Source organism: Trachurus trachurus (genome assembly GCF_905171665.1).
Source record: "Trachurus trachurus genome assembly, chromosome: 23".
Lineage (NCBI taxonomy): Eukaryota > Metazoa > Chordata > Actinopteri > Carangiformes > Carangidae > Trachurus > Trachurus trachurus.
Window position 1 is genome coordinate 21,419,762 of NC_139912.1, and position 15,593 is coordinate 21,435,354.

Genomic DNA, 15,593 nt, shown 5'->3' on the forward strand with positions numbered 1-15,593 from the left:
CTCCTCCTCCTCCTCCTCCTCATCCCCCCCTTTCTCTCTCTCTGGTCCTCTCTCTGACTCTCTCCATCTACTCTGCCTGTGGTCATACGAGTCAGACTGACTTCATGATGAGTAAGTCTCCCAGCAGAGCGGAGCTGCTCTCTGGCTCAGGCCTTTTCAAACACACACTCACACACACACACACACACACACACATGGCCGAGTCCAAACAGGAATAAAACGCATCCACCGCATGTCAAGCTGCTCTCGTCATGTGCACGTTCACTTCATTCGAGAAGCGCAGGATGTGTCCTCGTATTTGGAGGATAACCACATTATACAGTACATATCACACACTGCATGCAGTCAGATATAATATCCATCCTCACATAGAGTAATATTATTATATCAGATTTGAGCTATAGCCTGAGGGTACAAGGTCTAAGTGTTTCCTGTGGTTTAAAAATAATATCTTCATATAAACACAGCACACACGGCCTGGGATCACTTTGATTATAACTGCAGATAAATGAATAATTAAAAATAATGTGATGTAAAATAAAAGCTGGCAGGAGGCAAATCAAGTATTTAACGTATTATAAATGCCATTTTCGATGATATCAGCGATGACACACAAGCTGGCTGACTGAAATATGAATGGTTGAGTAGTCTGACATCAGCTTTCGGCCCCAGTCGGGTGGACTTTTAACAGATTTTCAAAGTAAAAGCTCTTCAGCAATGAAAGCTTGAACCCACCGCCCATCACACAGAGGATCACACCCCCGGCCGATGATGTCGGGGCAGTAATGACACTGGGGTTCATTATGCTCATACAGACACCAAACCGTAACCTGCTTCCAAATCGAATTAAAATTTAAAACAAAGAGCTGATTGCCCTGACACACTTGTCTCTGCCTTTTCCTGTTCCTGAGACTCTGAATTATTAAAGACCGTCCTGACTGTCAGTTATGATTCATATTGCAGTTTTAGTGGATTAAAAGCACAAGGGAATCGTTTAGCACAGTGTGAACTACAAAACCTGAACCCGGTTAGCAGTTAGCCCCTGATCCGTTCCTTCCTCTTTCATAATGCCACTAACATTTCTGCAACTTAATAGAAAGTTATAGTTTTATAGCATTAATAATCCTTTATTATACAGCTTGTCTGATTGACTGTTTACATTGTGATAATGACATAATCGGTGGCTGGACGGTAAAGCCAGAGCCTGAATTTCTAGTGTTTAAATGACTGAATGAATGAAATGCTACACTGAGTCTATTAATGGCAACAGAGTTCACAGGAAGTGGTTGGGATGGAAGAGGGTGATTATGTTCATTACGTCTTCTTTTTTCAGCTAGAGTTTTTTCTTCAATTGAAAGGTGAAAAGAAAATGTCTTTTGTCTGTTCAAAAGAAGAAAAAACTCTAACTGGGATGGAAGACAATGTCAAACCAGAGACCATGTTCACATCCACAGCCCCGTCTGTGGTTTAGACCACTGGTTTCCAACCTGTGAGCTTTGGCCTGAAAGTGAGCAATGGAGGTGGGCCAACAAATTAAACCAGTACAAGTTTGGTAAAAATGTGTATATAAAAGTACAAATATGAGGTTTCAACATTTTTTTAAATTAAATTTTGTTGGAAAATACTAAAAACCTTGGAAAAACCTTTTTTTTCTCCTTTTTTCCTGTTTCAAGGCCTATCAATGCTGGTCTATCTCAGTTTGATTGCAGGCTGAAAGATGAGAACAGCCAAGGACTAAAAAACAGTCCTTGATGTTGGATTGTTATCATTAAAGTAAAAAGTGCTCTAAAGAGGTTCTAGCATGGCCTCCCTGTTGTTAAGTGGTTGAATGTGGACCATGAGTTGGAAACACAGGAAAAAGCACTGGTTTAGACAACAAAAACGCTTTGGTTACGTTTAGGGAAATATATTGATTTAGATACATGTAAAATAAAAGGCTTTCTGCCAGAACAGACGTCACATTAAGACAACGCAGTAACTTTAACATCAAATCAAACTAAACTGTGCTGAAGAAAAAGGAACATTAACCTGAATTAAACCCAAACTGCTGCTGATGCCTGAGCAGCTTCATGATAGAAAGTACTTAACATCAAATTGAGTGAATTTTAGATCAGGTGAAGCAAGACATTTTTTATCAGATTACACTTCATAAGAGTCAAGTGCCCTGATATGAAAAAAAAAAAAAAAACTCAAGAAACCTCTGTGCATTTTTAAAAAGACTAGTTTTAACATATTCTCAGTCATATCTGTGTGGATGGCATCACTGAACTCTAGTGAAAATACAGTGTTTCATTAGTGCCTGGGTGTAAATGGCTGCCAACAGACAGGCAGTCAGTCTCCCCGGCTGGGCTGCAGACTGCAGGGGCACTAATGAGCAAGGAATCCTGCCATATGTGTCTGAATTATTTAAATGTTTCCAGGAAGACGGAGAGTATACCCTGTGTTTGCTGCATGTGGCCACAACAAAACTACCCTACAGGTGAATAACCTCGCCGCTACACCTCTGCCTTAAACTGAACACAACCCGGCTCCAGATCCACCTGGATAATCTGTCATACTACAACACCAATATGTCAAGTCCACTAAAAGAGTTCTGGGTCATTGTAATCATTTATCTTCTCCATACTGGCTGTGATGGGACACAAGCATCAAGCAGTGTCCTCATTCTGATAGGAAACAAGTAGTTTGAATTGATTCAAATGATTCTCTAATCCTCCACCAATGCAAATGTCAGTATTTCCTGTATTTGTGTGGTTTCATATCCCGAAACTTTGATATTGTGTGAAACAGGAAGGAACTAGAAGTGCGGTCGTCTGCCCCCAACCACTCAGACTAGAGCTTCAGGTTACATCCATGTGTATTCCAGAGTCATTAAATATTAATCATTGGTGCGAAATTGTGTCATAAAAGCTATGTGAGGTCTTGAGGGGATGAAGAAATGTTCTGTGAGATCACACTGACCTTTGACCTCGGACCACCAAACATCTAATCAGTTCATTCCTGAATCCTAATAGATGTTTGTACCGCATTCACGCAAGGGGATATCTCGTTCATGAGGGCAAAGCCACATTTTGTGAAGTCAACACCACCTTGACCTTTGACTAAAGCTGAATCGCTTCATCCTTGAGTCCAAGTGAACATTTTTACCAAATCTGAAGGGATTCCCTTCTAGATATCGCATCAAAAAGACCAAAATCATGTTTTGTGAAGTCAAACTTGACCTTTAACCTTTATCCACTAAAATCTATTCATTTCCTCCTCGAGTCCAAGTGAATATTTTTACCCAGAGAAATTCCCTCAAGGCATTACTAAGATGTATAGGCTACCATGGTCTGGGTGAAAACTCAGTTCTGATTGGCTGTAGGGTGCCCGTTTAAAAGTGATAATGGACACCCACAAAGACGCTCCAGTCAAATTGCCTGATCACAGTTCCAAATTATTGTGCTAGCTTAAATGCTTGGTAACATTGGTAACGGAGACTCGGAGCATAACGAGTTTTCTTCAGCGTGTAATCCTTTAACCATCAGAGTCACAGTCCTGATAATTGGACACCTCATCGGGTATTATCCCTTACATCGTGTCCAAGAGAATTAGCCATCACAGCGTCGCCATCTTTGCCTACGTCGTCACTTGGGGTGGAAAGATTCAACACCGTCACATAACGTTAACGTTAGCAGTTGCAGCTAATGCCGGCTAACTTAATTCAAATCGGTTGAACCCAAATGCCGTTTTACTTTGAAATATGGCCCGATGTCCCTTCGGACGTCAACAACCCATGCCTTCCTTAAATCTGTATCAATTGTAGGTGATGAAAGGAAGGCAGTTTATCAGATGTTTGTACGGCTTGCAGCCAGTTATACGGTTTGTTTACCCACCCCGAGTGATGGCGTAAGGAAAGATGGCAACGCTGTGAATATGGTCAATGGGACACATGGACTGAGAGATGTGGACAACAACAAAGAAAGAACAAAAAGAAAACGAACACCCATAGAGAGACAACATCCAGTAACACCACTCTGATCTCTAATATGCACACACAACGCTACAGACAATTAGCCGGCGGGCCGAACAGAGTCCATCGTTTTAACTGTCACTATAATCAAACCTCAAAAACAATGATGTGCTCCCAGCTAACTCCCACTAATAGCCATCTAGCAGCAAGTCAAAGCAGAAGTGAAGGGAGCCGCCCCACCCACACTCAGCCTCTTCCCCGCTCCTATTAGAGGAGCAGCCTCGCCGGCAGCAGGCTCTTTGGCAGGGGCCCTACGAAGCAACTTTAGTCTCCCGTAGTGTCTAATTTAGCCCTCCCCATGATACAGGGCCCCCCGGGGAGCAGGGTAATCCAATCCGTGGATTCTCCCTGTTCTTTCTGCATGGATGGGGACCGTGAATGTCTTGATCAGGTCCTGAAAAGCCCTCTTTTACCTCAGCAGATGGTGCAAGATGAGGAGGCTTCAGCCCCTCCACCTCTCCTCTCCCACTCCCTCCCACTCCTCACTGTAATCCTCTCTTCTCCTGACATCCTCAACAAGCCGTCCTCGGCTTTGTCACTTTCTTCTCATCCTCTGTCTCAAACCACATTCCAGGCTGGTGTCTCTCAGCTGTTGATTTTATATTTTCTCTCTCTTTCTCTCGAGGAGGTCTCTCCTTGTGACGGACAGCATGAGAAAGTGAGCTGTCTCTTCAAACATGGGTGGTGGGGTTAAATACGTTGCCCAGTCAGGGCATCAGAACCCAAGCCAACTGTTTGTGGATTATCAACATGAGCTGTATGGTGAATGAGCAGCAACAATTAGACACTGGTATTTACACAAGAGGATGACTGCACAAAAATCCACATGTTCACTAGAGGAGATGGAAAATATCAATACAGCAGAGCATCACAATATTTTTTGAGGCAATATTGTGACAATATTCATCTTTTATTAGCTGACTTCCTGACTGTGTTGGTCAGCCTACGAGCCACTTTTGAATAGAGAATAAAAGTGATTCAAGTGGCATGAACTTTTTCTTATCTGTTGACAAGGTTTTCCTTTCAGGACATGATTTGCAGTGGCAAAAAGAAAATAAATAATGCATCACGATATGTAATTGCAATACTCAGGATGTCGTACATTTTTTAAATCTCATTAAAAGGTGACATTTTATGGAAATATCACTTTTTGAAGGCTCTTGGGTGTTTGTCTTGCCTTCCGGCCCACAAAATGTGAGAATTGACAAAAAAATATGAAATTTTCAGACTCCCTATAGGTTGAAATCCACGTGGTTTTATGAGCTGTTCCCTCAGTTGTCTTCCAGTTATGTAACTGGGATTCAAATTTGCATAATACCACCCCTACCTGGGACCAGTAGAATGGGCGGGGCAAGCAGTGGCTCATTTGTATTTAAAGGGACAGGCACTGAAACCAGCCGTTCTGAACAGGGCTGTTTTGAGAGGATGAAAAGAGCTGTGATGTTTGATCCTTGGGGGATTTTAACCAAAGCATGTCACAGATATGTCTTTTAATTTTTTTTGTGGAATAGGGGGCATATCTCTCCTTTAATATTGTATCATGACTTATATATCGTGATAATATCGTATATGGGGCCTGTAGTCATTCTCACCCTTGTGCTCACACAAAGCATGTATTCTATATTTATTAGTATAGTTAATAAAGATCAATACACATGGAAGCGACACTGTGTATATATTTAAGTTGCCTGTAAGTCTCTATAGTGACTTAAACTGAAACAAATCTTTGTGTTTCACCTTATAGTTCTGTATTATTGTAAAATGCACTCCGGGCCATTTCATGTCATTTCTTATTTCCTCATTGCGATTGTGATCTGACTCAGGGTTGCAGTTAAAATGTTTATTTCTGCATTTCACTTTCACTGAAAAGATATATACGCTCGGGGCGTCTCTGTAGCACAATATTGCTAATGTGATTATATTTTGCTGCTGAGTGAGTAGCCTACCTACAGTGAGTATTTTATAGTTCCTCACTAGAGGGAAAGTGCATTCGTTGGGGACTATTTACAACAGCGGATGAATCCACATTTGGTTGCTCGATTGAGTATGTAGGCCAGAAAGACGTACGGTATGTGTATGAATGATTCAAAATAAAGTCCACTAAGTTCACAGTGATGAATAATGTATCACCCACTCCGACAGTGTGGCCCATTAATGTGTTTTTAATAGTTTTTGGACAATAGCGGAGCTCCATGACCCAGAGGAATAATCAGGCTTTGGATAGACACACAATGCTTGTGATGCATTCATTGTGGGTTTTGTTTTTTTTCATGGGACTTGTTTAGACAACCCAACCCACTCTGTCTTCACAAGCACTCGCATTATTCTCATACTGTAACAGACAAACTCATTAAAATGGAGGCTGTGGTGTTTTGCGTCGACCTGTTGACACTGTTTCTCTCCCAAACTCTCCTGTTTCCATAAATCTACATAAAGACGTTATGCAAGAAGACACCCATGGGCTGAGGGGAAGAAACGGATGCTGCTGATCTGGTCAAACACATGGCAGAGAGATGGATGAGCTCGCCCAGATTAGAGTTTTTGAATTGTTAAACGTGAAGTTGTATGTGAAGGTGAATCAGGACTGATCTGTGTAGAGCATTAGGATGAGCACTTTTTTGGGGGGGATTATGATTCATTCCTGACAAATACCAACAATGTTCATGTTTATTTATGTGAAAAGGAAAAAAAAAGAATTATGTTTTTCAGATGAACAGGAAGTGAGTCATCTGGGTTTAGATAGCTAATGACTGCATGGACGGATCCTTCATGTGTCATGAGCACACAGGAGAATGTGGAGTCATTATGAAACAGCAGGCCACAATCATCCCGTGTGTGTGTGTGTGTGTGTATGTGTGTGTGTGATTTGATTTTGGAGATTAAATGGAATAAAAGTGAAAAACAGCATGTGGGTGGGTGGGGTGGGGGCACTCGGTACTTTTCTCTGACCTTTCACCTCCCAAAATCCCGGAAAAATTAAAATTATGTTCTTTCTACAATGCATGGTAGCCTCCACAGAGCTTAACATTAGCTGTTAATGAAAACTACTGTAAATATGAAGGAGTGTAGTAGTAGTGGAAGAGGCAGGTAGAAACAGTAGGGACTTAAAGCAGTAACTGCAGCTGTATGCATTTAAAGCCGTTGCTATAGTGGTGGAAATTAAAGATCATTAAGCAACATTCATCTCATGGCTGTAGATATCACCTCTCTGAGCTCTGAACGTTACTATAATCTCTTAAAATGTCCTGAGAGAGCTTGATATTTGCTTTAGAGACCATTTAATATCAGATGAAGAGGTTGCGCGTAGCTTCAGCACCACGGACAGCGGCATGGTTTCAATACAAGACATGGCACAGAGAATCTGGGAGCTGGGCAGCTGATTTATGTAGGAATAAATTTAAAAAATAAGCAAATATCATTCATCTTTAATCCATAAAACTATTAATGGTATAATTGGATACAACAAAGCACTAACTATGCCTTTCTCCCACCTTACCCGAGATCAAGTAAAGACCAAGACCAAACCAATGCAAGACCATTACTATACTCAGTAGTACCAGTCCAGTACAGATGATTATCATGTGGCTTGATATTCACATTATCCCTCAGCTAAAAGGAAAATTTGTTTTCATATAAAATCTATACCATATTTACAAAGGTTGGATTGAACAGAAGGACGCAGCACACAATCTGCTGAAGTCTCCCACTTTTGTTCTCTTCAGATAGTCACATAAGCATATATTCTGTAGAACAATTTTATTTATCTTAAAGTTATAGAACTACATTACATAACAGAGTCCGACACGGTCGAGATCGAGACAAGGCCGAGTAAAAATTGTAGTCGATTCTGAGACACGACCAAGACCTAGACAATGTCTTGAGATCAAGACGGTCGTGAGTAGGACAACACTACCGTAAAACGTAAACCTTGATTTTATTCCCTATAGCAGCTGGAAGCAGTACATGGGTAGTATAGTAGAAAGTGTGGCCGTAGTACGCAGCAGAGTAACTGTGGCCACAGCAGATTAAAAACTAGTAGCACAAGTAGCGTAGGTAATAGCAGCACTGGCAGAAGATGCAGGTTTAGGAGTTGTAGTTGCACCAGTGATAGGGCAGAAGGTGTAGCAGTGGTTCTAGCAGTAGAAATATAGGTGTAATAGATAGTAGGTGTAGACACTATGCTGGCTAGTAGTAGTAATAGGAGTAGAGGCTAAATTAGTAACAGCAGCAGTAGTAGAAGGAGGTAGAGCTGTCGGAGCAATCGAAGTAGAAGCAGTAGAAGACATAGCAGCTGTAGCACAGTAGGAATATTATGAACAAAGGCATTAGCTGTAGTAATGGTTGTAGCAGCAGTCAGTGCAGAACAATAAACATATAGCAAAAGACTGTGAGGAAAACATGATTTAGAGGAAAAAATCCCTATCCACCCTGTAGTAACACTGGGTTTTTCGAGGTAAATTCATGCAAAACTGCTGATGTGAGTTCCCGTCGGGGGCAGTTTTTCAGCAAGAAGTCTCTGCATTTGCCTCGAAAAGAACTCTGTCTCGTAATGTTCCGTTATTATCTCATAGCGTGGTGAATGTGCAGGTCACAACTTGTCCACCGGAGTGTTTTGGAGTTGTTGGATTGTGTATTTGATGAGTTTGATGAGGGAAACCAAGAAATCCCATTAGCCTCCGTAGTGTAGCTCTGAGCAGCTCACGGCTCTGCTCCACCGATCTAAAAACAGCTTGCACCGACAATTAAAGGTATAACAAACCTACTTCTATGACTATAGCGATTATGGCAATGGGCCAATTTGCCAAAATGTTGAACTGTCATTTAAAAGTGCTATATCATAATATATATTTCATGCAAGCTTAGGGCAGCAGTGGAATTATAAGTAGTAGTTACTATAGGAGAGCTGAAATGGTAAGGTGGGTGCATGTTGTTGTTGGCTGCTGGGTGTCCCTGCATCATGAACCTGCAGCCGTGAGTGTGAGCTTTAAGTGCCGACATTAGATCACGCTGTAGAGCACACGGAGATAAAAAAAAAAAAAAACCCTGTTAATCCCCACAATGTTGTTCTTATTGACCCCCTCGGTGTGAAGTTGAGCGTTCAGATGCTTGGCGATGACAAAGCACGCTCCTGCTTCTTTTTTTTTCTCCACATGCTGATGGGTTAGCGGAGAGGAGCTGGAATAGATCACACGCCCCTCTATGGAGGCATTCATCTGATCACTGAACACACTGACTGTGAGCTGCCCATTACTGCAGATGGTAGGCCATCAAGGCCATTGAGGCATTCTCAAAGGAAGCCACAGCTGCAACACACACACATGCACGCACACAGATGTATTCAGAGTATACACACACACCCTTTCCTCTTCTAGCTTTGACTCGGGCCAGTATTTCCCATCAGAAAGCTCAGCCTCCATCTTTTTTAAACACAGAACCTGCCTTGAAAAACATAAACCTCCTCAAAACAAACCATTAAAGCATCATATTTTTAAATTCTGTGAACCTCGCTGCCCCACAATAACAGCATTTTCCCCCTGATAAATGGCAGGAACTGTCTACATGCCACTCCTTAAGGTGACAACCTTTGAAATGGGGTCATGCATTACCGCCGCTGCCAGCCACGTCTTAAAAAATGAGCCTGTGTGTCAGAATCTGGTTTTAAGAGGGCGATTTAATCTACCTGCTGTTGCACGATTCCTGGGTATATGACACTGGGGGTGGGAATAAACAGGAGGGCCACAGTTAGCTCTCTCTTTTATTTGCATAGGGACCCAACCATGCATAATATAAAGTCTGTCTACACAAACATGGATCCCTGGAAACCGATACACTCCCAGGAAATGATTATGTCATTATGTGCAGGAGCAGGGGTCGAGCGAGCACCACTTAAACTACAAGAGAGCGACAATCAAGACCTATGAAAACAGAGGGGAAACATGCACGCACTGGTTTTTTTTCTTCCCCAGAATCGTAATTAACATGCACCTCTTCTCTTCTGCAAAAAAAAAAAAAAAAAAGCATGACAACAAGCAGGTCTGCAGCCACAGGACGTCCATCCATCCCTCCTCAACACACACACAGCCAGTGACGCCGTACGTGCATGCCTTTAGACAAACATTTGCTCCCTAGCAATAGCAAGGGAAATAGCTCGATGCCCTTGCTCGCCCTTTTGGTCAAATGAACAATCAACACACATGGGAGGAGGAGGAAGAGGAGGAAGAGGAGGAGGAGGGGGGGGGGGGGGCAGACTGATTGATTTCTCATAATAAATGTCATGGTGCGTTTACTGTCTGGGATGCACGGTGCTTGTTTCTGCAACAACTTTTGAGTCGATTATTTTTCATTCATTCATTCATTCATTCATTTTCATTCATCCTGATCCTTACCTTTCCGGATGAGGTCTTCCATTTCTTGGTCAAAGCCCAGCCGGTGACATTTCCTCCACAGCCCCATGTTGGTGGAGTTGTACTGCCGGCTGCACTCATCCGCGGCGCTCATGGCGAACAGCTGCCGCCGATTCCGGGCCAGCAGCAGCTTCTCCTCCCAGCGGGGCAGACCACTACCACTAACACCACTAACACTACTAACACTACCACTACTGCTGCTGCCTCGATCGCTCCGGCTGGCCCGCAGCGGCAGGCTGTTGTTGGGGATGTAGATGAAGCCCGGGTCCTTGCGGCGGCTGGAAAAGCTTCGGCACCGCTCCCTGTACCTCCTGGCGTCGGTCTCGTACCAGTGGTCGGAGCACATCGCCACGGCCAGCATGCCCAGGGCGCACAGAGACAGAGAGAGCCCGGCGTAGAGCAGCAACTTCCCGGCGGCCATGCTCGCTTTCAGGTCAACTCGATCACAGCCGCATCTGCAGCCTCAACAGACGGACAAGCTCCTCTGCGGCTTCTCCTCCAACCCCCCCACCCCCCCAACTACCACCACCACCACCACCACCACCACCACCTCCTCCTCTTTTTGGCTCAGTTCAGCTCACATCACCTCTGGAGAGCAGCATCGGGATCATCATCAAGAAGGCGACTGTGTGCAAGTTGAATAATAATAATAATAATAGTCTCAAAAAAAAGGGACAGTTCACAGCAGCACGGCTCGGATCGATAGGCTATATACCCAGACCGATGTATTCCGGTGTTTTCGACCCCCCAAAGAAACGTGCCCACGTCCTTCTTATGTGCGCGCGTCGCTGCAGCAGCTCGGCGGAGGTAGAGAGAGGAGAGAAGGAGAGGAGGCTTATCTCATCTCAGCTCCCGGATCCTCAGCATCCATCTGTCTGTGAGCAGGGCGACACCAACACACATACGCACACGCAGACGCACACGCACAGGCGCACAGACGCACACACACACCCCGAACACATCAGCACAGCATTCACCGCCAATCAAGCATAACATCTAGACTATAACTCACATAACACCCCCCTCCTGTCCTGACTGCATCGACAAAGAGGAGATAGGAGGGGAAAACTGGAGAAACACCTTAGAGGGAATCATCCATCCTATTTATGAATGCAATATCATTCTTAAAAAATAAAAAAATAAGTAATAGCCTAATAATAATAATCATAATGTCAGGTGTCAGTGTAGTCTTACCTGGGGAGTCCGAACCGAGCACCGTGCGGTCCAGCAGCAGCAGCAGCAGCAGCGGCGGAGAGTGAGGGATCAGCCGGACTGGTTCGCATCCGCTCACGTCTGCTGGATGACGGCAGCTGCTACAGAGCACAGGCCCGACCGAGGACCAATCACCAGCAGCCTGTCTACAGGAGCACCGTGTTAGCTTACAGGCTACATGGTATTTGACATAACAATTATTTTCTATAATTTATAGCGAAGTCGCACTATTTTTTTATAGAAGCAAATCCAAACATTTATAACTGCTCAGTGACACGCGACAAAGGGTAATTAGCCTATGTGTTTTGTGGGCAATTAGTACTTTTAATTTTTAATTCTCACATTACAAACTGGAGATTTTATACTATAATGATATAGGTTTTGTAATATTAAAGAATAATGCGTGTTTAATTAGGCCTATATCACTTGATAATGTGTTATTCTCAGTGTGAACTATGAATGAATGAGTCTAGTTGGGTTATAGGTAGAGCAAGGACACACGGGGGATATTTGCAATCGTCATACATCACATCACTGCCTTACATCATATCACTCCGCCGACCTGAGCCATCAGTTAACACACAGCGAGGTGGATCATCCGGTGTTACATCTAAATGAAAAAACAGAACATTGGGTTTATAGGCCTACTGTGTGTCTGTTCTGTAGTTACTTAAGTGAACCCGAGGAAATAAGATAATGTACAAAATAGATCTTTACAAAAGTACATTAATCTACATAATTATTAATTATGAACTAATAGGCTACACTTAACTCCAGGCCACACTGGAGCAGTGCTGGTCTCAGCCATTTTAAGGCTCTGTGAAGAAGACTACTTTTATTCTTTATAGTGAACTTGGCCTCCTCTATACCCTTATATGGAACAAATATAGCCTAGTTTAGTTAGGCCTTATACATAATGGGTTAAAAATCTGGGAATTGCCATTAAAGTGGTTCATCATCATACTATACACAGGTTCCCTGAAGGATAAACTCTTTCCATCCTTATTTAATTCATGACTAATAGTATCATCTATACCGTTGCACTAGATATTCATCATACAGGAGCTGCACTAAATAATATCTTTAAAGGAGCAATGGATCAAGTAACTAATCTAAATTAAAATGTGTCTCTACAGAATATTTTTGCCCCTTTCTTAGCTCATTGTTGTGTTTCTTCTGTTTCTCCTCTCTCAACTTGTTTGCAGCAGCAGCAGCAGCACCAGCTGCTCTGAATTTGCTCTGGTAAATCCACAGTTCACCACCTGCTCACCACTACAGCAGCACACAGACACACTCAGGGACCAGCTGATGAACATTCAGCAGCGATAGAGCCGGAGGTTTTCTGAAGAGCTGGTGGAGACCAAATCAGAGGCACAAGAAAGTACATATAAGTAAGATATAGTGAGTGGTATTTTGATGGTGTCTTTCCTGCACATGGCACCATACTCAGTCAGGACAGACAAAACACTTCATAAATAAACTCAATTTATCAATATATTCATTATTCTGGCTAATACTTTACCATTTGCATGTTAATTGTCATCATTTCTGTTATTATGTTGAATTGATGCATATAGAAACCCAAATGTAATTCAGCAGAACACATTATATTAGGCAATATAAAATACAGTAACAAATGTGTTACTGCCAAGTAGCTGTGAGGTCAGTTGGCTGCACAACCATGAAGTCAGTATTATTAAATGACCAATGGAGGCTAATTTGATGAACTGCTGCTCTGCTGCGGCTGAAGGGCAGACACCAACTTGAATTCCAGCCCTATACTTGTGGCAGAGGTGCCCAGTATTCATTTTGATGTGTGTGTCTGTGTGTGTGTGTGTGTGTGTCCCCTCCAGAGTCTGTGGTCCAAGTTTGTGATGGATCATTTGACTTTCAGTGGTTACCATGAGGCGGCCACTCTGCTGCTGTGGATGCTGAGCTGCGGTTTTCTTTGTATCTGGTGCCCTCTGCTGTTAATAGATTGTAAAGACAGTGGAAATACACTGACAGCTCCAACTCTCATGTTGTCAAATCTAACAAAAGCTGACCAAAAAAACAAAGTGTAACGTGCAAGAAGTGTTGGACAGAATATTGACATATAGAGGGTGCATGGGAAAAAGCATATATTTAAATTAAATTCCACAATTTGCAGAATGCAAAGTAAAATAGACATAATATCCCACTTTTCTGGGGTGGTATACAGTATGTCTTGAGATCTGCACACACACTGCACTATTTCACACAATAAACCATGATCTACAATACAATCCAGACCAAAGCAGTTGGACAATTACCTATTATTTGTCCTTCAGACTCTGCTCTGTAGCTTATTCAATTTGACATAAAAAATAACATGGACACTGCATTAAAGCACCAAGACCCACTTTTACTTTTATATAAACCTGTGAAGCACATAAGACTATCTACCTGTGTTTTAAGATGATGACACCTTACGTCAATCCCTCTATGTTTGAACTAACACCAGTGAGCTTTAATGGATCAACCATGATCACTGCGAACATACTGCGTCCACTATAGCCTGATTCATTAAAACCAGTGAACTACACACAGTTCTGACATGGAGAAGTCAGTAACAGTGCTACTGTGTGATTTGGGTGTAACTGGAGAGATGTGATCCAGCTCCTTGAAAGACCTGTGGAAAATGCTTCTTGCATGACAAAGACAAATAAGGAAGTCTTTTGTCTGAAGGAGGCTGTCACTGTAACTCAAAATAAAACTGAATTTTGTACCAGTTTTACTGACAGCAGCTCCACAGGCAAAGCAATCTGGGACCTAAACTACTTGAAAACCATGTATCAGACATAGTTGAACTAGTGGTGGCACCAGAGGGAGGCTTCAACAGGTGTTCGGCTTCTCCCTCTCCTCATTTTGCAGACATAGTGAATGAATCCTTGGTTCTGGCAGCTGGCCTGTTCAACTCCCTTATCTGCTGACCACTGGACCCACCTGCCTTGAAGCTACATCTGACCACCATGTAGTCTAGTCTGCACTGAACTTTCACATATGGAGCTCTCTGCTGACCATGGAGGTTGGAGCTGCTGAGCAGACATGCTGGTGATCCATCACAGCCTTGTTCAAGGTGTTCACCTGACAAGAGCTCCAGCGTTCAGTCTGGCTGGTGGTTTTATGGTCTATGGCCAAGCAAACAAACTCCATATGTTCTTATCACAAGTTCTAAAAATGATATAAAGCAAAGAATTGAAAATTATTCAGTTATTAAATGGGGTGTGAAAACTACAATGGATTACACATCAATGGGTTTTGAACATTATATTGCCATATGCATTTCTGCTGCTTAATTTTGTCATAATAATTATAATAAAAAAATGTTGCAGACACCAATTTATAATACATTTTATGGCAAAAATGTATGCGCACCCAATCCAACACTAAATAAATTCATATGGAATAGACATGGTTTGACAAAGGACTATGCAGGGCAAGAACATCTCCATTAACAATGTTTCCATCAACAGGTGGTTGACCCACACAGCTCAAGTGAAAACCAGTTCCCACAAAGTGTGCACTCATGCAAGAAATTAGAATTACCGCCTCACAGATGTTCCACCTATGGGTTGTATATCCCCCTTTTATCCTGACTCGCTCATATAAAATATTAATCATTTGTGTGACATTTTGTCATAACTTCTGTGGGAGGTATTGAGCAATGTCTAAAACTGTTTTGTAACATCACAACTTGACATTTGACCACCAAAATCTAATACGTTTGTCCTTGAGATCCAGTGAATGTTTGTATTAAATTGGAAGAAATCCCTGAATGAGGACTTTGACCTTTGATCAGTTTGTTTGTCAGTCAGCAGGTCTGGAAATATTGTGTTCACAAGGCCAAAATCGTGTTTAGTAAGGTCACTGTGACCTGTGACCACCAAAATTGATGGGTTAGGGTTATTCATCCTTAATGCATCCACAATTGTGGTAACAGACTC

The 15,593-nt window shown here is 42.5% G+C and overlaps 1 protein-coding gene across 1 annotated transcript in view; it reads right to left on the bottom strand.

Annotated features, from left to right (window-relative positions):
- Positions 1–10,837, bottom strand: part of tmem178bb (transmembrane protein 178Bb) — a gene marked incomplete at both ends in the record, with an annotated part of 163,141 nt that extends 152,304 nt beyond the window's left edge. The window contains one exon of the mRNA XM_083999604.1: positions 10,399–10,837. Coding sequence (XP_083855730.1) covers positions 10,399–10,837 — 439 coding nt within the window. The remainder of the gene's footprint in view (positions 1–10,398) is intronic.
- Between the last annotated feature and the right edge of the window lie 4,756 nt (positions 10,838–15,593).